Genomic DNA, 27,758 nt, shown 5'->3' with positions numbered 1-27,758 from the left:
TGGTAACTGTGAAGTGTCGTGTAAATTCATTCTTTGAAAAAAATTCTTACCCACTTGCTTCCTTATCTTTTGTCTCATTAAAATAGATGCTGAGTATGGGTGGGGTGGTTAGCTTAGCTTATTAACAAGTTAGATAATTGATCAGTTATTTCAAATTCTCAAGTGATAGGGCACCTGGCTGATTCAGTCAATGGAGCATGTGACTCTTGATCTTGGGGTCATGAGTTCAAGCCTCATGTTGGGCATAGAGATTACTTAAAAAAATTCTAGATGACAAGATAAATGAAAGAAATTTGAGGGAGAAGGCCTATAACATTAATGATCTAGGATTGACCTTATTGGTAATTGTGAGATTTATTTTAGTGCTTCTATTAGGCTTGAGAGCTGTGTGCTTGGCAGTTTTGCTTACACTTTATTTCTTTTTATAAGTGTCAGTATTTCAGGCCTTCCTAATTACATGCTCCTTTACACATTTCGCTCTCACTTTTATTATTTTACTCCTTTACAGGAATTTGTAATTAATCAGCATATATTGACTTTCTTTTATAGTTTTATGACCTTTGCGAACTATTCAGAACTGGAGGTCAGGTTCCTGACACAAACTACATATTTATGGTATGTAAACCCACATGATACCAAATACTTATTTAAAATGGAAAGCATCTGATTTATTACATGGAAATTATATAACAATTTCTTTGTCATATGACAATCACTTTGTAAATATATGAAAAGGTGATGCTATACTTTTCTACATTTTGCCATCTTGTCTGGTTGAAAATGATTGCTTTAGTAAATTGCCATATGCATAGGACTGGGTTCTAGGCATAAGTAATGGTTGGCAGAAAAATAACCCAGAACCTCCCAGGATTAAGGCACAGAGCTTTAATTTACTGTTATTTTATCATATCTTCTTGAGCATTCATTTTCATCTGTTATCAATTTGTAGATTGATGAATATATGAACATACATATTTGCTATTAAGGTGGATATTTGCTTACTTTCCTTTTGGAATGTCATGTTACTATTGAATTTTTTATGAATCCTATCATTTTCTTTCTTCTAGAGGTTTGTGTGTCACTTTCCTATTCTTTGAGCTGTTTTCCTATTGATCTAACAACATTGTCCCAAATAAAATACTAATGGGAAGTGTAAGTAGTATGGCTTCACAAGCAGTTGTTAAATACACAACTGAACCTAAAACACTAATTAAGGTATATACTTTTATAAAAACACTATTTCTTCAAGTTGTTAGGTTTTTTTATATAGTTACAATGATTTTTGGGATGCCTGGCTGGGTCAGTCAGGAGAGTGTGTGACTTGATCTCAGGGTCATGAGTTTGAGCCCCACTTTGGGTGTAGAGATTACTTAAACATTTAAAAATAATAATTAAATGATTTTTGAAATTCATTAAAAAATTTTGGATTCACATGTGACCTTTTTGAAACACCTGCTAATGTAGGTAATAGAGAATTAGAAAAATGGTGGTTTTTCAGGGAAGATCCTTCAGAGAATTGGATAGCAGGTTCCTGTAGGCCTCCTGAATCATAAGACTGGCACACTTAGTAGAGACTGCTTATTTACTTCGATTTGAATTTTTTGTTAAAACCCAATTTCCAAATAAATCAATGTATGACCCTTCAATTTTGTTATTTTTTTTTTTTTGCCATGTCTCTGAGTTTGTACACCTTGGTATAATTTAAAAAATACATTGTTGCTATTATTTCTAACTGTAAACTTTTACTTTACAGGGTGATTTTGTAGACAGAGGTTACTATAGTTTGGAGACCTTCACTTACCTTCTTGCACTAAAGGCTAAATGGCCTGATCGTATCACACTTTTGCGAGGAAATCATGAAAGTAGACAGATAACACAGGTGTATGGATTTTATGGTAAGACTTTCTATTTCTCTGATTCTCTGAATATTGCTTTCCTTTCCTCTTTGGGAAAAAAGCCATACAAGTCATACATGTGCTTTATATAAAGTTAGAAATATAAATCATCTTTTTCCACTTTTTAACTCCTCCTCTTCCCCCATTCAACTGAGAACCTTACCATGGAGAGAGAACTGTTCTTAATTTTTTGATGTACATCATCCTGGATCATTGCCCTAAAGTGTAGCCCTCAGTTTACATCATTGGAATCATCAGGGGTACTTGTTAAACATGTACATTGCTGGGCCCCCACTGAAAACCTGTTGGAGTGGGAATCCTAGAATCTGCTGAAGGTAAATGTTCTGCACTTGAAAGTTGAGAACCTATTATATATTATATGTATATGTGTGTGTATGTGTGTGTTTATAAACATATTTGTGTGTGTACATACCTGCTTTTTTCACTTAATGCTGTGACCAGCCTTTCTTTACTTCATTGACATTATTTTTATAGTTGCATTATATTACACTGTATGGATGTACTATAATTGATTAAATCAGTACCTTTAACATTGGACATTGGAGTTGGGTTTTTTTTTTTTTTTTTGGAGTTGTTTTTAAGTTGCTGACATATATAATATTGTATGTGTATAACATATATAATTATGTATATATATGTGTGTGTATCCATATGTTCCATCCAGAGAGTGCTAGGACCTCAGGGGTCAGAAACAGAACTTAGCCATTAAAAGCAAAATATATCTGCTTCTATAAAACTTGTATATGGTTGAAAGTTTTAAAAAATGAAGTTAGGAAAAAAAATTAGGTTACAAAGCTCTTTGAAGGAGATAGAGAGCAGGACTGTTGAGGTTATTAACATGAATTTTCCTTAAGCTTAATTAAGGCATATATTGAGATATTTGAAAATATTAATCTCATAACCCTTTAGTTTCAGATTTTATATTTTGGATTCTCTTATGTCATTATAAAGATGAGCTAAACTCTTATTTGTAAGCCACTATCAATTACTAAATTGAGAAATTTTGATAATTTATTATTATATGTTAATAGTAATTGATAAGTTAGATGGCTAATATTTGTCCCCTTTTTACAAGTTACTTTTGATTTTCATTCACAAAATAACAAGTACCATTTAAAATAAAAGTTTTTGATTCTTTTGCAAAATAGTCAATAATTTGGATAGTATACACAGTGGTATTAGCTTAGTAAAAGCAACCGGCTCTAAGATTAATGTTATACATATAATTATACCCAGAATTTGACCAACAGTTATCAGTGAAGGACAAAGAAATTAAAAGCAGGAGAGGAAGGAGGGCATTTTAATCAAGAGGCCTTGACTGAAGAAAGTAACAACAGCACAACATCTAGTATTGAGTGAGCTATGTTGTTCCCAAGCTGTGCTCATTTATTATTTTGTTTGATAAAAGGAAGTCCAGTAGTTTCTCAGGCAGAAGATAATTTTAGTCATCATGGAACTTAACATTGATTTTAAAATAGCAAAAATGTCCATATATAACAATTATATTGGGCCTTCAGTTCACACTAATAAACATATACTAAGCAGTTATTATGAACCAAATGCTTTGCATATGTATGAAGATGAAAAAGATTCTGCCTGCAAGTTCAGCCCAATGTTAGTGTTCTCAAGGCAAGTTTACATGAGGATCCTGCTTCACACATAGGGTAATTTAGAAAATCATGAGGATTGATCATACCCCGCTTCACACATAGGGTAATTTAGAAAATCATGAGGATTGATCATACCCCATAGTCTTTTTTTTTTTAAAGATTTTATTTATTTATTCACGAGAGACACAGAGAGAGAGGCAGAGTCACAGGCAGAGGGAGAAGCAGGCTCCATGCAGGGAGCCCAACAAGGGACTCAATCCTGGATCTCCAGGATTAGGCCCTGGGCTGAAGGTGGCGCTAAACCGCCGAGCCACCCGGGCTGCCCAACCCATAGTCTTCTATATCGTTATCAGCTGTACTTATGGCAATAGTGATACAAGGTTTTTTTTAAAATTGAGGAAGAAGTCAAAGAACAGGACTTCCATGGTATTAACTGAAAGAAGAGATGTATGTCTTATTTACTGTTGTAAACAGCAGAGAAAGTGTTCACTGGGAATATGTCAGAATCTGATTGCAACTGGTCTCCAATGATGATTGCAGGTGTAGTCACTGAAGCTCAAGTATTTTGTTGCACAATTTGCAGAAAATCTCTGAAGATACAGTCTGGGCCTGAGAAATGTTGAGATAGGAATCACCCATGCTCCTATAATTAAGGGTCCTCTGATTTGTTTGATTATCCTATTAGAGTAAGGTGGTCATATTAAATAAATTACTGATAGAATTGTCCAGTATGAATAACATAGTAGACAAAAGCATTTGTTTTGGGTTTATGAACTTATATTTAACTCTTCCTGATCATAGCAGTTTGATCAATAATTTCAGCTGCTTTGTATGGCCCCTTCTGGGATGAAAAGCAGGACCACATGCTTAGACTAGTTAAACACTAGTCTCCTTCATGACTCTATATGGAATGCATACCAGGTTATAGCTTGCCATCCTGGTTTAAGTTAAACTTCTTTAGGATTGGATGTGCTCTTTATTTTTATTGGCAGATTCAGAACTTCATTAATGGGAACTCTTCTATTTCTTTCATAGATGAGTGCCAAACCAAATATGGAAATGCTAATGCCTGGAGATACTGTACCAAAGTTTTTGACATGCTCACAGTAGCAGCTGTAAGTTTATGTAAATCTGTGCAAAACCTCAAGTATTTTCCTGCCAATACCCCTTTGCATACTTTTATCTAATTGCCGTCTCAATTATATTGATAGCATTAGCAGTCATTGACGAATTTAGATATGACTAAGTTTATTATTATACTTTCAACACTGTTATCCTTTTTTGCTAGTTAATAGATGAGCAGATTTTGTGTGTTCATGGTGGTTTATCTCCTGATATCAAAACACTGGATCAAATTCGAACCATTGAACGGAATCAGGAAATTCCTCATAAAGGAGCCTTTTGTGATCTGGTTTGGTCAGATCCTGAAGACGTGGATACTTGGGCAATCAGTCCCCGAGGAGCAGGTTGGCTTTTTGGCGCAAAGGTCACAAATGAGGTAAAGCCAATATTTTTGGAAAGATGGTTTGTTGATTGCTAATGGACTACAAAAGAACTGTGGTGGCTATAGATAACAACCTTCTGTTTCTCATCTAGCTTATTCTGTATGTCTTTCCTTATTCATTAAATAAGATCACGTAAGGAAAGCACTTCCTTCAGTATCCACTTGGTAATAGTGTAAACGTTTCTTTTTCAAATATTGCAATTAAGTAATATGATATAGGCAACATATATATGTATGTATAAAATTTTTAATATAATTTAGATGTAATAGATGTGTAACATTGTATTAGTTTTAGATGTATAACATGATTTGATATATGTATATATAGTGAAAAGCCAAATTTTGAAATTCACTAGTATCAATAAAAAAAATACACACATACACATTATATATGCATGTAGGGATGAGCTTGTGTTGGGAAGTAATGCAGCACAATGGAATTAGAGAGCTAGGTTCAACAATAATTTAAGTAAATTACATATGTTCTCTGAGCCTCTGTTTCCTTCAGTTACAAAAGAAGTATAATAAATCTCAGAATTCTTATAAGAATCATACTATAGAGGGACGCCTCGGTGGCTCAGTGGTTAGATGTCTGCCTTTGGCTCAGGGCATGATCCGGGAAGCTCCATGCTTCCTGCATGGAGCCTGCTTCTCCCTCTGCCTATGTCTCTGTCTCTCTCTCTGTCTCTTCTGAATAAATAAAATCTTTAAAAAACAAAGAACCATACTAGACCCTTAGTAAGTGATAGTTGATAGCAATATATTTTTATTATACCATAAAAATTTCATTTCACATCTGATAGTGCTTATAGAATGCATTTCTTCTAATAAATTACGTGACTGTATGATTTCTATAACTTAGGCCAAAACAGCCTTATTTGTCTATAACTTACTGTAAATAGTGGGGATAACTATAGTAGAATGGGTTCTTTTTTTTTTTTTTAATTTTTTATTTATTTATGATAATCACACAGAGAGAGAGAGAGAGAGGCAGAGACACAGGCAGAGGGAGAAGCAGGCTCCATGCACCGGGAGCCCGACGTGGGATTTGATCCCGGGTCTCCAGGATCGCGCCCTGGGCCAAAGGCAGGCGCCAAATCACTGCGCCACCCAGAGATCCCTAGAATGGGTTCTATAATCATGAGAACGTTAGTAAAAGGATTTATACTTTATTATTATTTTTTTTTTTGAGAGGGAGGGGGAGAGCAGAGAGAGAGGAAGGAAAGAGAGAATCTTAAGCAGGCTCCATGCCCAGTGTGGAGCCAGACATGGGGCTCGATCTCACAACCTTAAGATCATGACCTGAGCCAAAATCAAGAGTTGGGTGCTCCTGAGCTACCCAGGAGCCCCAGACTGTATTTAAATATTATTTTCTTACTTATTTTATATATAAATATAACATGATTCTTTTTATGTGCTAGATATTTAACAAAACCTTTCTGACTTGCAGTTTGTTCATATCAACAACTTAAAACTCATCTGCAGAGCACACCAACTAGTGCATGAAGGCTATAAATTTATGTTTGATGAGAAGCTGGTAACAGTATGGTCTGCTCCTAATTACTGCTATCGTTGTGGAAATATCGCTTCGATCATGGTCTTCAAAGATGTAAATACAAGAGAACCAAAGTTATTCCGGGCAGTTCCAGATTCAGAACGTGTTATTCCTCCCAGAACGACGACGCCGTATTTTCTTTGAGGCCTTCGCCCATCCTGCTGACCCATTTTTCTTCCTTCTTCATACCCCAACTTTCGTGTATTACCCTCTACAATATACTTTTTATTGAGCACTTTGCTGCTGAAATGCTGCCTCTTGCCTTTTTTTTAATTTTAAATTATCTAAATTTATTGTTTGTTATGGTGTCTATAGCAATGTTTTCCTATCAATTTTCTCCCCTATCCCATCCCCACTTTGGACTCATTTGAGAAGACTTGAGAAATGTCTTAATACTCACACTGCTGCATGTAGCTCTTGCTTATTTACTGGTCTGGGGGAAACAGGATGTGTCTCCTCTTTTTAAAAAGCCAATTGACAGAACAGACTACACCGAAATGCTCCTCCTTTTGTATCATTCAGCCTTTTGTTTTAGTTTGGTAAGTTTTAAGAAATTTCAGCAGCAAAGTTGTTATTCAGTGGGCACGATGGACTGCAAATGCCTCGAGTTATGTATACCTGTCCCAGCTGTAAACTTCATTGTCCTTTGTTGGATGATATTTTAAGTGGATATAAAATAAATTGGTCTAAAGGGCTGCCCTCCTTGTTGTGTTTTTAAATTTTAGTTAAAACTGCTACAGCTTATGACTTTGTACAGTAAGATAATTGTATCGATCTTTTTTCAGATTCCTTGTATTTTTTAATAAAGTAATCTTAAACCCAGATAGGTTAAAGTATTAGAAATTTTAAACAGCTTACATTGTTAGTTTAAAGTTATTCTCCCCTCCTCCCCCCCAGTCAGAGTTTTTGACCCTTTGGTTATTGAGTTTAAAACTTCAACTGAAATTCAATACTATTTATTAAAAAAAAAAAAAATTACTAAACTGTGCCTAAAGAACATAACTGCCATATTAATGTTTTGGTTTATATTCTCTATAGTAATAGAAAAACATTTAATACTTGTAATGCTGATGTGTTCATTTGATACTAGTTGAGTAAAATGTGATTGATGCAGTTTACAATCTATCATGCATATCATTAAGTAAAATCTGTGTACTTTTCAGTAGGAATCATTCTCCTCTTGATGTAACACTTGACCTTAACTTTTAGAAAGTGTTCAATTTTTAACTGCAACTGGAAAGGTTGAAAAGTCAGGACTCTTGTATTTTGTGAACTGTAATTTGAAGCAAATTTTAAAAAGTGTAGAAAGAAACAAATTGTCCTTTTTTGTAAAGGTCTGTGGTACCATGTTTCGGCTTTGTGTAAGTAATTTAAATATCCAAAGGGTGTGATGATCAGTTCTTTATATGCAACTGTCCACTTAATAAGGACAAGTGTTCCAGTGTCTCTTATGACTGTGGTCATAAATGATGTTGGAATTTACTATTTTGTGAAATAGTTGGTATCCCTTTACTACTATAATTAATTTTTGTCATTCCAGGAAATCTTTGTGAAGCCAGCCAATTAATAAAGCACTTTAGTATCTGTTCAGGTAGTTTTGAAAACCAACTTTTCCCCTTCAGGATAAGAACTTCCAGGTTACCTAAAAATGCAATAAAAATCTTTATAATCTAAGCTTCTTGGCACATAATTTTTCATCAGGGTTTTTCTTTTATTAAATGAGCACAATAATATTTTTATTTTTATTTTCTTTTTTTGCCATAACCACCTAGCTCCTTGTTTAGTTTTTAATTGTATAGCTATATGAAAGAAGTGGCTAAGACATTTGCTGCACACACTTGAACTGTTGGGTCAGTAGCTTTGTGTTACTGCCCTGACCCCAGTGTAATTCAGGGGGAAAGGTATTTTTATCTTACAGGGATATGTAGCTATGTATTTTACTAATTGTGAAACACTGGAAATTAATGATGCAGACAACTTGGTGTAGTCTTTGAACAGCTCTCTGCAGTGTTTTTTTTCTGTTACCATAAATTGTATTTAAGTGCTTGCTCTCCTCTGCTTCTAAGTTGTACCAATAAAATCGGTAACCTCAGCCCTCCCTTCCCATTTGACACTCCTTAGCTTAGATTGATGTAGTTGTTTTAGTTATCCCTGTAATGTGACCTTTATTTTTAAGTCATGGTGTACTGCATTTGTTTGTCACTAGTTGGGCATGTGCCAATAATATTTTGTCCATTCCTTAATTGCCATCTCTATTTTGTCTGATTTTTTTTCTCTTCAGCTGAATAACGGCTTTTTTGCATGAAAAAAAGAAGTTTTTACGATTAGACATGTAAAGGGAAGAGAGAGTGAATGTATTGGACTTTGTAAGCCTAAAAGGAATATTTGGATTTAATAAATAAGGGCTATGTACGATATAGAGTAATCATGTAGTGGAAGATACTTGCCAGTCATAGATTTGTAGGCAGGAGGATCTGTTACTCCCTGTATCTAGGCTGAATGTAAAATCCTTTATGTTGTATTAATGGGGGTAATAACTATTTTTATTTGCTGATGATATACTTGGTTTCTAATAAAGTGTCCTAGGCTCTAGTGAGAACTGTCTACTTTTAATTGCCAATTACTCCCTTTCCCCTTTTCCTGATATGCACTTGGCTAGCTTTTTATATATAGGTTAATGCTTTTTCCTGAAACATCTCACTACTTTAAATGTGTTCATTTGGGTGTGATCCTAAAAAGTCTGCATCAAGAGCACATCTAATATGCAATCTGCATCAGCTCCTAACATCTGGATGACCAGAACTGTTGGAAGATTGTGACGTCTTAAACCCTGGGTTTTGCTTTTGAAATAAGGTTTGAAATACTATTCTTTGCATTAAGATTTGTGTGTGTTTGCTTTGTAAGCCTAGCACCAGGTTTTGAAAATGCCTGTATTGCGAAAGCAAATCCAAACTCTTTCTGAGCCTCTTTCGTTGTCAGAAATAGAATTGCTTTCCATCAGCCTCCAGAAAATTGTGTACCTGGAGTTGAAGAGATTTAACAGCACGAATCCAGATTTTTAAATGTAATTGTTTTTTAAATGCTAATGTTTGTAAAGCACCTTCAGTTCCTTGGATGAAAGGTGCTATATCCTCTCAGTGTAAATTAATAAAAAGATTATAGGAAGTTTGTCAGAAAATTTTATCTAATGCATAGTCTGTAGCATGTCCCGACAAAAAGTTAGCATTTTATATAACACAATTTAAATTAAAAAAAAAAATGCTTATTCCTTCACTTGGTTGCTTGACTGGTAAACAGAAATGAAACTTTTTATTGTTCTGCATTTAACTTTGAACTAAGTGTCCCAGTTCTTTATTTTTTTATTTTTTATTTTTTTAAAGAATTTATTTATTCATGAGAGACACAGAGAGAGAGGCAGAGACACAGGCAGAGGGAGAAGCAGGCTCCATGCAGGGAGCCCGACGTGGGACTCGATCCTGGGTCTCCAGGGTCACACCCTGGACCGAAGGCAGGCGCTAAACCGCTGAGCCACCCAGGGATCCCCTTTAAAGGCAATATTCATTATTGTGGCCTGGACCGAGTTTCCAGAACCATGCATCATGAGATCATCACAACTCTTTCAATTGTATGTTTATAGTCTGCATTCATGTTCATGAAGTATACAGTAGTAAGATACCAAAAAGCATTTTGGAAAGTCCCGTAGTGTGGTGCCAGACACAGTAGATTCCTGGGGAATGTTTGTTCCTTATTGCCGTCTTCTTAATTTTCTATTTCCTTATCAATCAATTGGTGATTGCCTTTCTTACCCTAATGAGAGATTATGCTGGCTTAGATCACTCAAATATTTCCTTTATTCAAACTGCATGAAATTTGTGAAGATTTTTTTTGTATCAACAAAAATATTACATAAGTATATTCCACTCAATCCCTGGACACCCATTATTCTCAGCACTCTGCTTTTGTGTATAAACGGAAATGAGATATAAAAGACTACATAGAGGGATCCCTGGGTGGCGCAGCGGTTTGGCGCCTGCCTTTGGCCCAGGGCGCGATCCTGGAGACCCGGGATCGAATCCCACGTCGGGCTCCCGGTGCATGGAGCCTGCTTCTCCCTCTGCCTATGTCTCTGCCTCTCTTTCTCTCTCTGTGACTATCATAAAAAAAAAAAAAAAAAAAAAAGACTACATAGAGGCATTATGGAATAGTATAAAGAATATAGGCTCTGGAATCAGATCTAGGTAAAAACCCCAGCTCTGCCAGGCAATAATAGCTAACTTACCCAAATGCGATACATGCCTTATTTTGTGTTTACCTTTACCATGATCCTAAGACTGTATTACCTCCCCGCCCTCCTTCAGAGGAAGAAACATTTAGGATAGGTAACTTTGCAGGTTGCATAGGAGGGCTGGAACTTGAACCTCTTTAGGGCATACAAGAGTACATCTTAAGCCCTCTTAAGTAATATTGGTTATTGTAGCTGTGTGACCCTGCTCAAGTTGGGTTCTCCAGATTTTAAAATTCTGTGTCTAAGTATCATACAGGGTTGATCAAGATTAAAAATAGCACACAAGGTACTTGGCCCCTGGCCCAAAACTGCCATTTATTGAGGGCTCATTTTAATATACCCTTTGCCTGAATTAAATGTAGATGGGGAGTAAGAATAATCTAAGGCAATATATAATTGCTGATAGTGTAGTTTATGAAAGTACAATGAATTAGAAGAAAGATATAGAATGGAGCAATTGGGAAAGGCTTAAAAGAGAAAGTGTGAATTAAATGTGGGCTAGAATGATGAGATGTACGTTTCTTACATACTAAAAACAAGCAGAGATTACTAGAACTTGCATGTGACACGAAGATAGGACTTGAGGCTGCCTTTTAGGAGGGCATGAGAAATTAAAGCGGGAGCTGTTTTGACAGAACCATGTATCAGAGAGGAGTTGACCAATTGTGAAAGATGTTGAACACACAGGATTTTAATCCCTATTTTTAAGAAATGTAATGAGTGATATTTCAAGATTAGTCTTCTAGTGAGTTGATAGTCCTCCCCACCAGAACTCCTACCTGCCACACTCTTGTCTGACAAATTATGCTGATTCCCCCTCCTTTCTGGTTTGGTTGAGATTGAGGCTCTCCATAATTTGGTAATTTGGGGATTACATAAAGTATTAATTAGGGGAGCCAACAGATGTTTGGCGACATTTTTTTTGTCTTGTCAAAGCCATTTAAAACCCACTACAATTTACCATCATTACTTCGTAGAAGGTGTATCATTTTTAATATGAAAGATGTTAAAAGAGCCGTCTCAGAATAAAGGACAGTCCTCTCTGCCAAAAAAAAAAAAAAAAAAAAAATCAGTTTTGCGAAAAGCTAGTATCCTAGTTTCTGCCTTTGTGAGGGTGAGATTTGCCCCAACCTGCTGGTGTAATCTACTCTAGGCTGTCATATTAATAATGCACAAAAACATTTTCTAATGAAAAGGAAATAGCAAAAGAAAGTTTTATGCCTCCCACCAGTTCCAAATAGATGCCAAGGATCTACCAAAAACAACAAAGCCTGTTCACATGAAGTGTAGAGAGAATGTAGAGGACATTAATGGCAGAGTTTTATATGTTAATGAGCTATGTCTTATTTTTAAGGATGGCCTTATTAAAGTATAAGAGGAACGGTAACTGATACTGTGCATATATGCTGGTAGTCTTGCATGTTTAGGTCTACTAAACCTGCAGTGAAATTTATTTTTAAATTGATCGGCATTGAACTTACAATCATCTGCAGTATCACAGGATGGCTAGCACGCCCTCAAGGATCAATCCTACCTAGTCCTTCCAAAATGGAACAAACACATTGCTTTTAGTAACGGCATCAATACTGTTTGCAGTGATGATTTTTCCTTTCGTGGTAATTCTTTAAACCTCTTGCTTTCTTGGAAGCCTGCACACAAGCTTGTGATCTTTCCTGCAGAGGGCTGAGCATCCGAACCATGCTTCATTTGGGTAGACTCTTGCAGTTTTCTTGCTGGATTCTCTATGAAGGGATATCTGTGAGCAGTGAGACCATTTCAGCATGATGTAGTCAGGGACCGCATCGAGGTGGTTCAAAATGAAGCTCGTTTTGGAGAGCTCCCTCACCGTCGCACCTGCCAGAGGAGTTCGGGGAAATTGCAGTGCTTGGCTGTCGGTCCTGGCGTGGTGCAGCGTTGGTGGGCGCCAGCGTGTGTGTGGAATGCAGGACGCAGCGCCAGGAGAACCTGCCGGCAGGTGTCTGGCGCCCGAGGTGCAGTTTTTCGCTTCCAGCGCACGGTGGCGCTTAGGTCGCCCCGGCCCTGCTGGCCGTCTCTAAGGCACCTCCGCTGCCACCTGCAGTCTCAACCAAACTCTAGGTGGCGGGACGTGACGGCCCGGGCGTCCAATCGGCGGCCAGACTCTCGGCCACACTGCAGCTCTAGCCAATGGGAGCCGGGGAGAGGCGCGGAGGGGGCGGGCCCCGCGGCATGTCAGGCAGAGGCGCGAGGCCCTCCTCCCGCCTCTCCGCCTACTCCAGCCTCCGCCGCCTCAGCTTCCCGAGCGAGCCCTGCGGCCGCCGGAGCAGCTCCCGCGGCGGAGCCGGAGCCGGATGGTCAGAGGAGCCCGGCAGCCCCAGCAGCCGCGGAGTCGCCTGGCCCCCAGGTGGGGCGGGGGTGGGGGCGCGGGGGGGGCGCGGGGAGCGGGCCCGGGGCAGCGGCTTGGGGCCGCGGAGGGGCGGGGGGTTCAGGCTGGGGGCGCCGCGGGGGACGTCCAGGGGCGGGGGAGCGGGCTGGGCGGCGATCGCATCCCCGGGGCCGGAGGAGGGGGGTGTGTGAGGCTGGGGGCGCCGGCGGTGAGGCTGGGGGCGCGGGGCCGGGAGGGGCAGGGCGTGCGCGCCCGTGGACGGGCCGTGGAATGCGGGGGGCGCGGGGCCTGGAGGGGCGGGGCTCGGCCGGGGCCGCGCGCCCGGGAGGGGGTGGGCGCGGGAGAGGAGAGGCCCGAGGGGCTCGCGGGGGTGACGAGGCAAACAATGAGTAGGTGGGGGGGGTTTTGGGGAGCGGGGCTGTGACGAATGGGAGCCGAGGCTGGAGTGAGGGACTGGGCGGGGGGAGCAGGGTTTGGGCGAAGAAGACCCCGGGGGAACCGCGAGTCCGGGGATCGCCTGGTCTCCTGGTCTCCGTAATAGGGGAAGCGGAGCCTAAGGCGGTTGTAAGGTCAGGGATGAGCTTGGCGAGCCTGTGGTCCCCGAGGGGGCCGGGAGGGGCGTTCCTGTGTGTTACTTTTAGTTACCATCTTCTTTGGTTTGTAGACTGACTGGCACAGTGGAGAAACCACCTCGAAAACGGAAAAGCAGGTAAGGCAAAATGCGTCCCTGTTTTGCTTCATGCTTTTCCCTTTGCTCGCTCACATCCGTGCCGTACTGCACCGTTGCACAGTCCAGAGATGAAGTTTTTTCTTTGGCTCCTTTTGTACCGACTGTAGAACTACGTGCAGGATCCTTCTTTTGAGGAGTTCACAGTACGACCTGTATCATCTGCGTGTGTGTGTGTGTGTGTGTGTGTGTCTGTGACATTATATGGGAAACAGACGTGGGTAATTGAGAAATCCTAGTTTTTTTTACTTGCGCTCTAATTTCAACTTCTCCACTAGCTCTGTTTAAAAAGCTGGTGTTTGTGGGGGGGGGGGGGCACCTAACTGGCTCATTTGGTGGAGTGTGACTCTCTCGATCTCAGGGTTGTGAGTTCGAGCCCCACGTTGAGTGTAGAGATATTTAAAAATGAAATCTTAAAAAAAAAAAAAAAAAAAAAAAAGGAGGGACGCCTAGGTGGCTCAGGGGTTGAGCATCTGCATCTGCCTTCACACAGGTGGTGATCCTGGGGGCCCCGGATGGAGTCTCGCAGTGAGCTCCCCATGGGGAGCCTGCGTCTCCCTCCTGTCTATGCCTCTCTGCCTCTCTCTCTGTGTCTCTCATGAATAAATAAATAAAATCCTAAGAAAAAAACCCAACTAAACGAATGTTTGGGGCATCTGGCTGGCTTACTTGGTAGAGCGTGCGACTCTTGATCTCAGGCTGGTGGGTTGGATCCCTGCCCTGGGCATAGAACGTACTTTAAAAAGCAAAATATATTCAAAAGGTAATGTTTATTGAACATCTACTAAGTACCAAGTACTATGTGCAGGTGCTTTATATGTATTATCTTTTGTAATCTCGAAGCACCCCAGGGAAGCATGTACTGTTACCATTATTATGCAGAAGAGAGAACTGAGGCACAGAGAGGCCAAGATCGGGGCCTTTGATAAATAATAGAACTCCTATCTGAATTCAGGCAATCTGACTCCAGAGCTTAGGCTCTTACCCATTATATTATAATGACTCTGATAAATATACAATTGAAAATATATTTTCTTACTACTTTTTCTTTTTTCATCATACGTAGTACATGGAGTCTAATAAACAAATCATGGGGAAATAGAAACAGAGGGCTGAAGTAGTCTGCAAACAAGTGAATTATTACTTGAGTGATAAAGAAGAGCATATATCTATCCCACAAACATTTTTGTGTGCATTCTGCATGTTAGACACTATATAGCAATTCTTTGTGGTCATGAGATTTCTTTTTCACAGATGTAGGCAGTGGTCTAGAGAGAAATTACATCCTTACTGGATGTGACCAGTAGGACCACTGTCGTAGTTGGTACTTGGTAAGTTACTGATGTGAGTAGGCAGACTGCCTCACCAGTAAGTAGATAGAAATGCATTTTCTAAGTTTCTTTGTCACTCTGGGTTGTACTGTTCTTTTTTTTTTTTTTTTTTTTTTAAAGATTTCATTTATTTATTCATGAGAGACACAGAGAAAGAGGGGGCAGAGACACAGGCAGAGGGAGAAGCAGGCTCCATGCAGGGAGCCTGACGTGGGACTCGATCCCGGGTCTCCAGGATCACGCCCTGGGCGGAAGGCAGCGCCAAACTGCTGAGCCCTCCTGGGCTGCCCATGTACTGTTGAATATAGTAACCATATATGGCCATAAAGTGCTTGAAATGTGACTGGCATGGCTGAGGAACTGAACTTTATTAATTGTAATTAAGTTAAATTAAAAAAACTGATACTTACTGGGAAATGTTCAGATATGTTTGGAAAAATTGGCATATATGAATCTACTTTTTCATCTGTAAGTTTTATGAACTCTATATATAAATCAAATATTTCTGGTGAAAATTTAATGTCCAAAACAAGATGTGCTTTAAGTAAAAAAAAAATATCAGATTTCCAGTTAGTATACAAAAAGAGTGTAAAATTTCTTATTACTAATTTTCGTATTGATTATAAAATGAAATCATATTTTAGATCTATTGGATTAAATAAAAGTATTACTAAAGTTATTTTAACTGTTTTTCCTTTTTACTTTTCTAACATGACTATTCAGAAATTAAACATTATATATGTGGCTTACATTACATTTTTTTTTGGACAGATTTTAACTCTCATTAACTCACTGCCAGTCTCTTGCTGTGGCCTCCTGACTTCATTCTCTACCTCAAATCTGTAATTCATTCATCATGCTGTGCAAGTTGATCTTGTAATTCTCTTGCTTAAATCTTTCCATGGTTCCCCATTGCTTATTGAACATAATTCAGACTTGTTAGCCTAATGATAAAAAGAGGCTGCTTTTGGAGTGTCTAGGTGAGTCAGTTGCTTGAGCATCAACTTTTGATTTCAGGTCGGTTCCTGTGGAATCAAGCCCCTGCATTGGGCTCTGTGCTGAGCATGGAGCTTCTTGGAATTCTCTTTCTCTTTCTCCTTCTGCCCCTTCTCTCTCTCTCTCTCTCTCTCACCATACTCTCCCTCCCTCCCCCAGGAGATTGCCTTTATTTCACTTCTGCCTGTCTTCCCACTTCCCAGCCACAGTTTAATACTGTGGCCCTGGAAATTCTCAATAATGGACCTATTAAATGTCCAGTATTAAATGATTTAACTTTCTGGTGAATCCTGCGCAATGAATTAATTGCTGAATGTAACTCTATGTTCTGTTTGCCATTCCTAGAACTTATGTTCTCTCTTTGCTTTGGATTTTTGCACATGATTTCTCTTTCTCTCTGGAATACTTTCTCCTTGTTCCTTGGCAAGCTCCTTCCTTTGAGATTCTTAGCTCAAATGTCACATCCTGTGTGTGGACTTTCCCACTCTCTCCTTCACCTTATTTGCTCCCATGATAGCTTGTACATACACCTAGGTATAGTGGTTTAGACTGTCTTTGAATCCGAACTCTGTCAAATACAAGCTGTGAGATCATATGTAAGTTAATAAACCTCCTTGAACCTCCATTCCCTCAGCTGTACATGGAAATAATAACAGTTCAACCCTGGGGTGCCTGGCTGGCTCAGTTAGTAGATCATACAACTGTTGATCTCAGGGTTATGAGTTCAAGCCCATGTTGGGTGTAGGGCTTACCTAAAAAAATTTTTTTAAGGGGGCACCTGGGTGACTCAGCGGTTGAGCATCTGTCTTTGGCTCAGGTCATGATTCTGCGATCCTGGGATGGAGTCCTGTATCAGGCTCCCGGCAAGAGCCTGCTTTCTCCCTCTGCCTATGTCTCTGCCTCTCTCTCTGTGTCTCTCTTGAATAAATAAAAATTTTTTTTTTTTTAGAAAAAAGGACAAATTTTATGTTAATAAAGCAACCATCAAGTACTGTTTATTTCCCTCCTCTTTTCTAAAGGATTAAAAAATAAGGTACTAAGGTAAAGAAGAAATGAGAGAAGAATAATAAACCAGTGGCAAAGTTAATATATAGATTAGAAAATACTGTATAGTTACTAAAGATGGGTTCCATATTTGGCTCTGAATTTCCTCAAATAAAACAAAGAAGAAAATAAAGCTCAGCTTCTAGATTCATGTGTTCATAAAATCAAACATGTTGTTTAAGAGAAGCATACTTTTTTTTTGATTGGTAGATCTGAGAGAAACTTTTCTTACTGGTCTTCATGGTGGGGACACTGGTTTTGTGGAGGAGGAGATCTCTATAATAATCATAGTAGTGAGTTTTTAATCATTGCTTCTTATAATGCTTCTCAGTCAAGTTTCATGTAATGCCAGTAAACATTCTCCAAAGGGGCAAATCAGTGTGTAAGTATACGGCTCATTGTTGGCTTGGTTTGGTTCAGAGATAACCAGGGGTGAATAAGTTGGAGGGATTCTGTTTATTCCCAGCATCTAGCCTAGTCCCTGGCACTTCTTAGAAAACAGTTGGTTGAATTATTGAATACAGGCACTCTTAATCTTAAGGACTTCTCTATGAATGTTATTTCTTTTTTTTTTTTTAATTAAAAAAAGTTTTTTTGTTGTCTTTTTAAAAAAAAAAATTAATTAATTAATTTATAATAATCTTCATACCCACTATGGGGCTCGAATTTATAATCTCGAGATTAAGAGTCATGTGCTCTTCTCACTGAGCCAGCCAGGCACCCCTAAAACTATTTTCTTAATAATACTAAGACTTTACTTGCCTTTTAATTATTCGCTCTCATTCACAGTGGAATTTTCTGAGGCTACAGTTGAGAATGATTTCATTTCTGCTCTGATGGCTAATGGAATGTGTGTTTCTGTATTACTGTGTTTAAAATTTTTGCTCTACAATCTAATATAAATATCGATGGATATACCCACAGAGATAGTTTTTTTTTTTTTTTTTTTTTTTCACAGAGATAGTTTTTTAAAAAAATATTGTATTTATTTATTCACAAGACACACAGAGAGGCAGAGAAAAGGCAGAGGGAAAAGCAGGCTCCCTCTGGAGAGCGTAAGGCATGATTGGATCCCAGGACCCTGGAATCACGCCCTGAGCTGAAGGCAGATGCTCAACCGCTCAGCCACCCAGGTGCCCCACAAAGATAGTTTTCAAAGGCTGTCAAGGGGCTCCTGCAACCAAAAAGTTTGGGAGCTGTATGAGAGAATATATCGTAAGAAAGATTAAATATTCCTTCACTCTCAATTCTTTTTTTTGAGAAATTTGTATTATATTTATTTTTTTATTTTTTTAATAATAAATTTATTTTTTATTGGTGTTCAATTTACCAACATACAGAATAACACCCAGTGCTCATCCCGTCAAGTGCCCCCCTCAGTGCCCGTCACCCATTCACCCCCACCCCCCGCCCTCCTCCCCTTCCACCACCCCTAGTTCGTTTCCCAGAGTTAGGAGTCTTTACGTTCTGTCTCCCTTTCTAATATTTCCCACACATTTCCTCTCCCTTCCCTTCTATTCCCTTTCACTGTTATTTATATTCCCCAAATGAATGAGAACATACACTGTTTGTCCTTCTCTGATTGACTCACTTCACTCAGCATAATACCCTCCAGTTCCATTCACGTCGAAGCAAATGGTGGGTATTTGTTATTTCTAATGGCTGAGTAATATTCCATTGTATATATAAACCACATCTTCTTTATCCATTTATCTTTCGATGGACACCGAGGCTCCTTCCACAGCTTGGCTATTGTGGACATTGCTGCTAGAAACATCGGGGTGCAGGTGTCTCGGCGTTTCATTGCATCTGAATCTTTGGGGTAAATCCCCAGCAGTGCAATTGCTGGGTCGTAGGGCAGGTCTATTTTTAACTCTTTGAGGAACCTCCACACAGTTTTCCAGAGTGGCTGCACCAGTTCACATTCCCACCAACAGTGCAAGAGGGTTCCCTTTTCTCCGCATCCTCTCCAACATTTGTGGTTTCCTGCCTTGTTAATTTTCCCCATTCTCACTGGTGTGAGGTGGGATCTCATTGTGGTTTTGATTTGTATTTCCCTGATGGCAAGTGATGCGGAGCATTTTCTCATGTGCTTCTTGGCCATGTCTATGTCTTCCTCTGTGAGATTTCTGCTCATGTCTTTTGCCCATTTCATGATTGGATTGTTTGTTTCTTGGGTGTTGAGTTTAAGAAGTTCTTTATAGATCTTGGAAACTAGCCCTTTATCTGATACGTCATTTGCAAATATCTTCTCCCATTCTGTTGGTTGTCTTTGAGTTTTGTTGACTGTATCCTTTGCTGTGCAAAAGCTTCTTATCTTGATGAAGTCCCAATAGTTCATTTTTGCTTTTGTTTCTTTTGCCTTCATGAATGTATCTTGCAAGAAGTTACTGTGGCCGAGTTCAAAAAGGGTGTTGCCTGTGTTCTTCTCTAGGATTTTGATGGAATCTTGTCTCACATTTAGATCTTTCATCCATTTTGAGTTTATCTTTGTGTATGGTGAAAGAGAGTGGTCTAGTTTCATTCTTCCGCATGTGGATGTCCAATTTTCCCAGCACCATTTATTGAAGAGACTGTCTTTCTTCCAATGGATAGTCTTTCCTCCTTTATCGAATATTAGTTGACCATAAAGTTGAGGGTCCACTTCTGGGTTCTCTATTCTGTTCCATTGATCTATGTGTCTGTTTTTGTGCCAGTACCACACTGTCTTGATGACCACAGCTTTGTAGTACAACTTGAAATCTGGCATTGTGATGCCCCCAGATACGGTTTTCTTTTTTAAAATTCCCCTGGCTATTCGGGGTCTTTTCTGATTCTACACAAATCTTAAAATAATTTGTTCTAACTCTGTGAAGAAAGTCCATGTTATTTTGATAGGGATTGCATTAAACGTGTAAATTGCCCTGGGTAACATTGACATTTTCACAATATTAATTCTGCCAATCCATGAGCATGGAATATTTTTCCATCTCTTTGTGTCTTCCTCAATTTCTTTCAGAAGTGTTCTATAGTTTTTAGGGTATAGATCCTTTACCTCTTTGGTTAGGTTTATTCCTAGGTATCTTATGCTTTTGGGTGCAATTGTGAATGGGATTGACTCCTTAATTTCCCTTTCTTCAGTCTCATTGTTAGTGTATAGAAATGCTACTGACTTCTGGGCATTGGTTTTGTATCCTGCCACGCTACCGAATTGCTCTATGAGTTCTAGCAATCTTGGGGTGGAGGCTTTTGGGTTTTCTATGTAGAGTATCATGTCATCGGCAAAGAGGGAGAGTTTGACTTCTTCTTTGCCAATTTGAATGCCTTTAATGTCTTTTTGTTGTCTGATTGCTGAGGCTAGGACTTCCAGTACTATGTTGAATAGCAGTGGTGAGAGTGGACATCCCTGTCTTGTTCCTGATCTTAGGGGAAAGGCTCCCAGTGCTGCCCCATTGTGAATGATATTTGCTGTGGTCTTTTCAGAGATGGCTTTTAAGATGTTGAGGAATGTTCCCTCTATCCCTACACTCTGAAGAGTTTTGATCAGGAATGGGTGCTCTATTTTGTCAAATGCTTTCTCTGCATCTAATGAGAGGATCATATGGTTCTTGGTTTTTCTCGTGCTGATATGATGAATCACATTGATTGTTTTACAAGTGTTGAACCAGCCTTGTGTCCCGGGGGTAAATCCTACTTGGTCATGGTGAATAATTTTCTTAATGTACTATTGGATCCTATTGGCTAGTATCTTGTTGAGAATTTTTGCATCCATGTTCATCAGGGATATTGGTTTGTACACTCTCAATTCTTGATGGATGCTCCTGTATCAGTAGGTCCCTAGGTCCCTCCTTGAGGCGCCTTTCCTTCCTTTGGGTGTTTTATGCTTAAAGGTCCAGAATTGCTGCCATTGGGAGTCTCCAGCATGGGCTTCCTGAATATTATTTCTTGTAATCAAGTTTTAATAAACATCAGGCAGCAATGAGTTTAGGCTTATATCTCAGTCAGGAATCATGAGAGCAGGGGATCCCTGGGTGGCTCAGTGGTTTAGCACCTGCCTTTGGCTCAGGGTGTGCGATCCTGGAGTCCCGGGATCGAGTCCCACGTCGGGCTCCCTGTATGGAGCCTGCTTCTCCCTCTGCCTGTGTCTCTGCCTCTCTCTCCCCCTATGTCTATCATGAATAAATAAATAGAATCTTTAAAAAAAAAAGAATCATGAGAGCATGTATTTTGCATGTCTGATTAGGTCAGATCCTGATCAAGTCAGGATTTAGGCCTGTATGAACAGCCAGTATACATCTTGAAAGAGGTCCATGATTTTCCTCAGAAAACAGTTCTGGAATTGCTAAAAATAGAAACCAAAATGACCGGTTAAAGCCCTAAAGATAGATTCTAGAGAAGGGATGTAATGATCATAGCCAGAAATTTTTAGAGCTGTTATTATCAGTTGCATACTATAGCCATAACAATTCTCAAAATCAGTGGAATGACTTTCTGATGAATACTTCAAGATTAATTAATTGTTGTATTTGGCCTTAAGCATTCCTTTGAGTTGGCCTGCTGTGTAGAGTTGTTGACTGTTGTACTATATATCCTATTAAAGTTTGGAAAATGGTTGCCAAAAGTATCATTTTTATTTTAGTATAGTTGCTGTTAAATTATTCTTTTTGATAGACGTCAGTTAGTGGTGGGGTTTTTTTCCTTAAGCTTTTATTTAAATTCCAGTTGGTTAACATATAGTGAATTTAGTGATTCAACACTTACATACAATATCTGGTGGTCATCACAACAAGGGTCCTTCCTAATCCCTATCACCTACTTTCTTAAAAAGATTTTATTTATGTATTTATTCATGAGAGACACAGAGAAAGAGGCAGAGACATAGGCAAAGGGAGAGAGAGAAACCGGTTCCTTGCAGGGAGCCTAATGTGGGACTTGATCCTGGACCCTGTGATCATGCCGCCCTGAGCTGAAGACATGCTCAACCACTGAGCCACCCAGGTGTCCCCCCATCACCTAATGAACTCAACCCTTCTCCATTCCCCCCAACCCAGTTATCTTAAGTACATACCAAGCTATAATAATGTTTAAGAACTAAAGTCATTTGAGATAAGCATTTTATACACTACTGTTAATAATTCTTCATGTATTTTTTTTTTTGCCTCACTAAAGCTTTTCTTTCTTTATCTTAGTATATCTTTGGTCCTATCATTGAGTGGGTGTTCAGTAAAACTATAGTGAACCAGTAATGAATTGGTAGCAAGAGGGACATAGTGTAGGATGGGGCTTCAGTGGCCCAGAATACTGTGACACTATTTAAGGACCCTGATAAACTGTACTAGACTGAAAAGAGTTTTAAGATTAGGAAATTTGATCTCTATGTGATTTTGGAAAATTCTGAAGACTTCAACATGTCTGCTTAATAATGTTTGGGTCATTGGGACACCTGGGTGGCTCGGCAGTTAAGTGCCTGCCTTTAGCCAAGGGTGTGATCTTGGAGGCCCAGGATCGAGTCCCACATAGGGCTCCCTGCATGGAGCCTGCTTCTCTCTCTGCCTGTGTCTCTGCCTCTCTCTCTGTGTCTCTCATGAATAAATAAATAAAATATTTTTAAAAAATAATAATGTTTGGGTTATGAGTTAGAGCTTCTTCTTGGAACCTGTCCGGAACAAGACCCATTTGTTTGGCTAGGATTCATATTGAGTAAAGCTTTAGTGTATGATTTGGGGGCTTTTCTTAGTGATGTGTTTAAAGCAAAGAGCATTTTGGTGGTATATGTACTTTGAATTACATTTGAATTATTTTTTTTAAGATTTTATTTATTTATTCATGAGAGAGAGAGAGAGAGAGAGAGAGGCAGAGATACAGGCAGAGGGAGAAGCAAGCTCCACACCAGGAGCCCAACGCGGGACTCGATCCCGGGACTCCAGGATCACGCCCTGGGCCAAAGGCAGGTGCTGAACCGCTGAGCCACCCAGGGACCGCCCCCCCCACTCTTTTTTAAAAAGACATTTGAATTCTAAAAACATTTAAATGCTCACTAGTCCAGGATACTAGGGATATAGACATGAGTAAGATTTGGGCCTTGCTGGGATAAAACTCATGTGGTAATGGAGAAGGCAGACCCAAATAATGGGACAGTATAATGACTCTGTATGTATACAAAGGGTTTATAGTAATTCTGCATACTGATAGTGAGGGCACTTTCCCCAGACATTTCATCTAGGCCCTGAAGGTCTTTAGGTTACTTTGGTGGTATTGTGACTGTTGAAATGCCAGAGCAGGCCCTGGGTGGAATGACTAACATTGAGGTCTTACGTGAGCAGAATTCAGGACCTGAACCAGGGCAGTGTCAGGTGTGGAAAGAAAGATGTTTGTTTGTTTGTTTGTTTGTTTGTTTATTTATTTATTTATTTATTTAATTCATTTTTTATTTTTTTAGAAAGTTGTTTTTAATAGTTTGGGCTATGGTGTCAGTTTTTAGGGATTAAGCTGTGGTTTTCAAAAAGGGGCCATTTTGTCTTCCAGGGACATTTGGCAATGTCAGGAGACATTCTTGGTTGTAACAACTAAGGGCATCTAGTGGGTGAAGTTACAAATAAATGCTGCTAAACACCCTATAGTGTGTAGAATGGCCTCCCACACCAAAGAGTTATTTAGCTCAAATTGTCAGCGATGCTGAAGTCGAGAAATCCTGGACTGGAGTTGAATCCCAGCTCTTTCAAATACTAGCTCTGGGCTCTAGAACAAAGTATGAATTTAATCTCTAAACCTGTTTGCCCTTTTGCAAAGTGCAAGTATTGACAGTACTTCTGTTGTAGGACTGTTCCTCTCCTCTGAAAGCATATAACTGTATGAGTGCAGAGATTTTTGTCTGTCTAAAAAATAGATTCATTGAAGTAATGAATGTAAAGTACATAATAACAGTTACCTGACATGTATTAAATATTTAATAAATGATACCTGTGACTGTTGTTAGTTTAAATATTTTTATTTTGCCTTTTCTTCTAGCCTTTTAAAAAACATGTTGATTGAGGTTATTAATGTAAAAAAAAGTGCACCAATTTTAAGTATGCAATTTGATGAGTTTTGACAAATGTATATGGTTGTGTAACCACTGACTGTAATCATGATATTGAACATCACCGTTGCTGCCCTCCTTACCCCACATTTGTTCATGTTGCTTTGCAGTCATGATTCTAGGAGCCACTGGTCTCTTTTCTCTATAATGATAGCTTTGTTTTTTCTAGAATCTCATAAGGAAATCATTCATTAGATAGTTTTTTGTGTCTAGTTTCTTCCGGTTGGCATAATGCTGTTGAGATTCATCTGTGTTCTTTTTCATAACTATAGTTAATTTCTTATTGCTGAGGAGCAGTCCATTGTATGATTTTGCCACAATTTGTTTATGCATTCACTGGTTGACAGACATTTGGCTTGTTTCTAGCTTTTAGCTAATATGAATACATCTGTTAATGAACATTTGAATTAAGTCTTTGGACAGATATGTTTTCATTTCTCTTGAGTAGATGCCTATGAATGGAATTGCTGGGTCTTATGGTAAGTGTATGTTTAACTTTTTAAGAAATCGCTGGACTGTTTTCCAAAGTGGCTGTACCATTTTGCATTCCTGCTGGCAATGTTTGGGATTCACGTGCTCCATATCCTCACCAATATTTGGTATTGCCATTCTTTTTCTTTTAAACAGCTTTATCAAGGTATAGTGGCATACATGAGCCACACACATTTAAAATGTACAGTTTGGTAAGTTTTGACACATGTTTATACTCTTAAAACCATTACCATTGTTTACCATTCTAGGGATATCTAGTGATATATATCATTTTTCTAAAGATTTTATTTATTTATTCATGAGAGACACATAGAGAGAGGCAGAGGCATAGGTAGAGGGAGAAGCAGGTTTCCTGTGGGGAACCTGATGCAGGACTTGATCCCGGGACCCTGGGATCACCATCTGAGGCAAAGGCACATGCTCAACCACTGAGCTACCCAGGTGTTCCTATATCGTTATGTTTTTAATTTGTCTTTCCCTAATGATTGATCATGTTGAGTATCTTTTCTTTTTTTTTTTAAAGATTTATTTATTCATTCATTCATTCATTCATTCATGAGAGAAACAGAAACAGAGGCAGAGATACAAGCAGAGGGAGAAGCAGGCTCCATGCAGGGAGCCCTATGTGGAACTCAATCCTGGGACTCCAGGATCACACCCTGGGCCAAAGGCAGACGCTCAATTGCTAAGCCACCCAAGCGTCCCATGTTGAGTATCTTTTAATGTATTTATTTGCCATTCATAAAACTTCTTTTGTGAATTTTCTTTTCAAATCTATTGTCCTTTTTTTTTTTTTTTACAGTTGTTTGTCTACATAGACGAACAGTTAAAAGGGTTCTTTATGTATTCTGGAAAAAAATACTTAACAGGTATATGTTTTGCAGATATGTTCCCACAGTCTATGGCTTGCCTTTTCCTTTTCTTCACAGTATCTCTTGCTTGAATCTTAGGTTGAATGGCAGCACTTTTAATCGAGACAGTAGAGATAGGAGCAAATTTGGAAGGGTAAGATTTCTTTTGACTATATGGAGTGTAAAGTGCTTCAGAGTTCACTATCTCTCACCAGGCAGGTTGAAAACATGGATATGGAGCTGAGAAGAGAGAGTAAGGCTTCAGATTCAGATATGGAAATCATCAGTAAACACTTAGTTATTCATATCAAGCAAATGTGTAATCATCAAACAAGTAGTGTTTATCCGTGGGAGATAGATCTCTGTACTCTTTGGTGAGAAACAGACTCTGAAGGTAGTTATATTGAAAAGTAGGTGAACATTTTCCAGTTTACACTGAAACATAGGAATATCCCCTACTTGGAGAGTTTCTTTGTGATAGTGTTTGCCTTAGTAAGGTCCCTACAGAAATGCAGTGGGTTTTTTTAAAATTTAATTTTATATTTTTAAAGATTTTATTTACTTATTCGACAGCACAAGCAGGGGGAGAGGCAGAGGGAGAAGGAGAGGGAGAAGCAGACTCCCCACTGAGCAGGGAGCCCGACATGGGACTTGATTCCAGGACCCTGGGATCACGACCTGACCTCTAAGGCAGATGCTTAACGGACTGAGCCACCCAGGTGGCCTGGTGAAGCCGTTTCTCACAGCATGTGTCAGTGAAAACCTAGGATATACCAAAATTCAGTTATGTAAAAACAGATTTTATAGGGCCCAAGATAATATGGTCAAATGGTAAGCATTTTCATGGTAATATTTTACTCTAGAATAAAACCTAGACTGGCTGAAGCAATGATTTTTTTTTTAAGATTTTATTTATTTATTCATGATAGACATAGAGAGAGAGAGAGGCAGAGACACAGGCAGAGGGAGAAGCAGGCTCCATGCAGGGAGCCCGACACGGGACTCGATCCCAGGACTCCAGGATTGGGCCCTGGGCCAAAGACATGCGCTAAACTGCTGAGCCACCCAGGGATCCCCCTGATTTTTTTTTTAAGATTTTATTTATTTATTCATGAGAGACACAGAGAGAGAGGCAGAGGTACAGGCAGAGGGAGAAGCAGGCTCCATGCAGGAATCCCGATGTGGGACTCCATCCCGGGACTCCAGGATTATGCCCTGAGCTGAAGGCAGTTGAAGCTGAACGCCCAACCACTGAGCCACCCAGGCATCCCTCAAGCAGTGATTTGTAAGGGTGTTAAAAAAATGTGCCCAAAGATTCATTGGGACTAATTAAGGGCTCCCTGGGGGGTGAGGATAGGCAGAAGAAAATTAAACAAACTAGCTTCTAAGACTCCACTTTGACTTTTATGTATGTATCCATATATGTCTGTATGTATATTTTTAATCTGGAATATTTCAAATACAGGTAAAATTAGAATGCTGTAGTGAACTTAAGTTGTTTATCTGGGGGACACCTGGGTGACTCAGTGGTTGGGCGTTTGCCTTCAGCTCAGGGCGTGATCCTGGGTATGGGATCGAGTCCCACGTTGAGCTTCTTGTGAGGAGCCTGCTTCTCTCTCTGTGTCTCTGCCTTTCTCTCTGTGTCTCTCATGAATAAATAAATAAAACTTATTTTTTTATTATTTTTTTAAAGACTTTTTTATTTTTTTTATTTTTAAATTTTTTTAATTTTTATTTATTTATGATAGTCACAGAGAGAGAGAGAGAGAGGCAGAGACACACAGGCAGAGGGAGAAGCAGGCTCCATGCACCGGGAGCCCGATGTGGGATTCGATCCCGGGTCCCCAGGATCGCGCCCTGGGCCAAAGGCAGGCGCCAAACTGCTGTGCCACCCAGGGATCCCTAAAGACTTTTTTAGATTTTATTTATTTATTCATAGAGACACAGCTAGAGAGAGAGGCAGACACAGGCAGAGGGAGAAGCAGGCACCATGCAGGGAGCCCGATGTGGGACTCCATCCCGGGT

General features: G+C 39.4%; 2 protein-coding genes across 12 annotated transcripts in view; both read left to right on the top strand.

The window, feature by feature from the left end:
• Window positions 1–9,184, top strand: part of PPP6C (protein phosphatase 6 catalytic subunit) — a 37,593-nt gene extending 28,409 nt beyond the window's left edge. For 3 of the 5 annotated variants that reach the window (XM_077850661.1, XM_077850662.1, XM_077850665.1), the window contains exons 3-7: window positions 550–615; window positions 1,754–1,895; window positions 4,562–4,641; window positions 4,815–5,024; window positions 6,481–9,184. In XM_077850661.1, the coding sequence (XP_077706787.1) occupies window positions 550–615; window positions 1,754–1,895; window positions 4,562–4,641; window positions 4,815–5,024; window positions 6,481–6,729 (747 nt within the window). In that variant the 3' untranslated portion in view covers window positions 6,730–9,184. Of the gene's footprint in view, window positions 1–549; window positions 616–1,753; window positions 1,896–4,561; window positions 4,642–4,814; window positions 5,025–6,008; window positions 6,179–6,480 lie in introns of all 5 variants that reach the window. The other 2 variants (XM_077850663.1, XM_077850664.1) reach the window with 2 other exon arrangements.
• Window positions 9,185–13,071: 3,887 nt separating this feature from the next.
• Window positions 13,072–27,758, top strand: part of SCAI (suppressor of cancer cell invasion) — a 164,629-nt gene continuing 149,942 nt past the window's right edge. For 4 of the 7 annotated variants that reach the window (XR_013353767.1, XR_013353766.1, XR_013353765.1 and 1 more), the window contains exons 1-2: window positions 13,072–13,253; window positions 13,900–13,944. Coding sequence is in view for 2 of the 7 variants with exons in the window: in XM_077850650.1 (XP_077706776.1) it covers window positions 13,201–13,253; window positions 13,900–13,944 (98 nt within the window). In the remaining 5 variants the exon portion in view is untranslated. Of the gene's footprint in view, window positions 13,254–13,713; window positions 13,805–13,899; window positions 13,945–27,758 lie in introns of those variants that run through there. The other 3 variants (XM_077850647.1, XM_077850649.1, XM_077850648.1) reach the window with 3 other exon arrangements.

Source organism: Canis aureus, chromosome 16 (genome assembly GCF_053574225.1).
Source record: "Canis aureus isolate CA01 chromosome 16, VMU_Caureus_v.1.0, whole genome shotgun sequence".
In the NCBI taxonomy this organism is placed as follows: Eukaryota; Metazoa; Chordata; class Mammalia; order Carnivora; family Canidae; genus Canis; species Canis aureus.
Note: the sequence above shows the minus strand (reverse complement) of the source record. Positions and strands in the feature narration are given on the sequence as shown.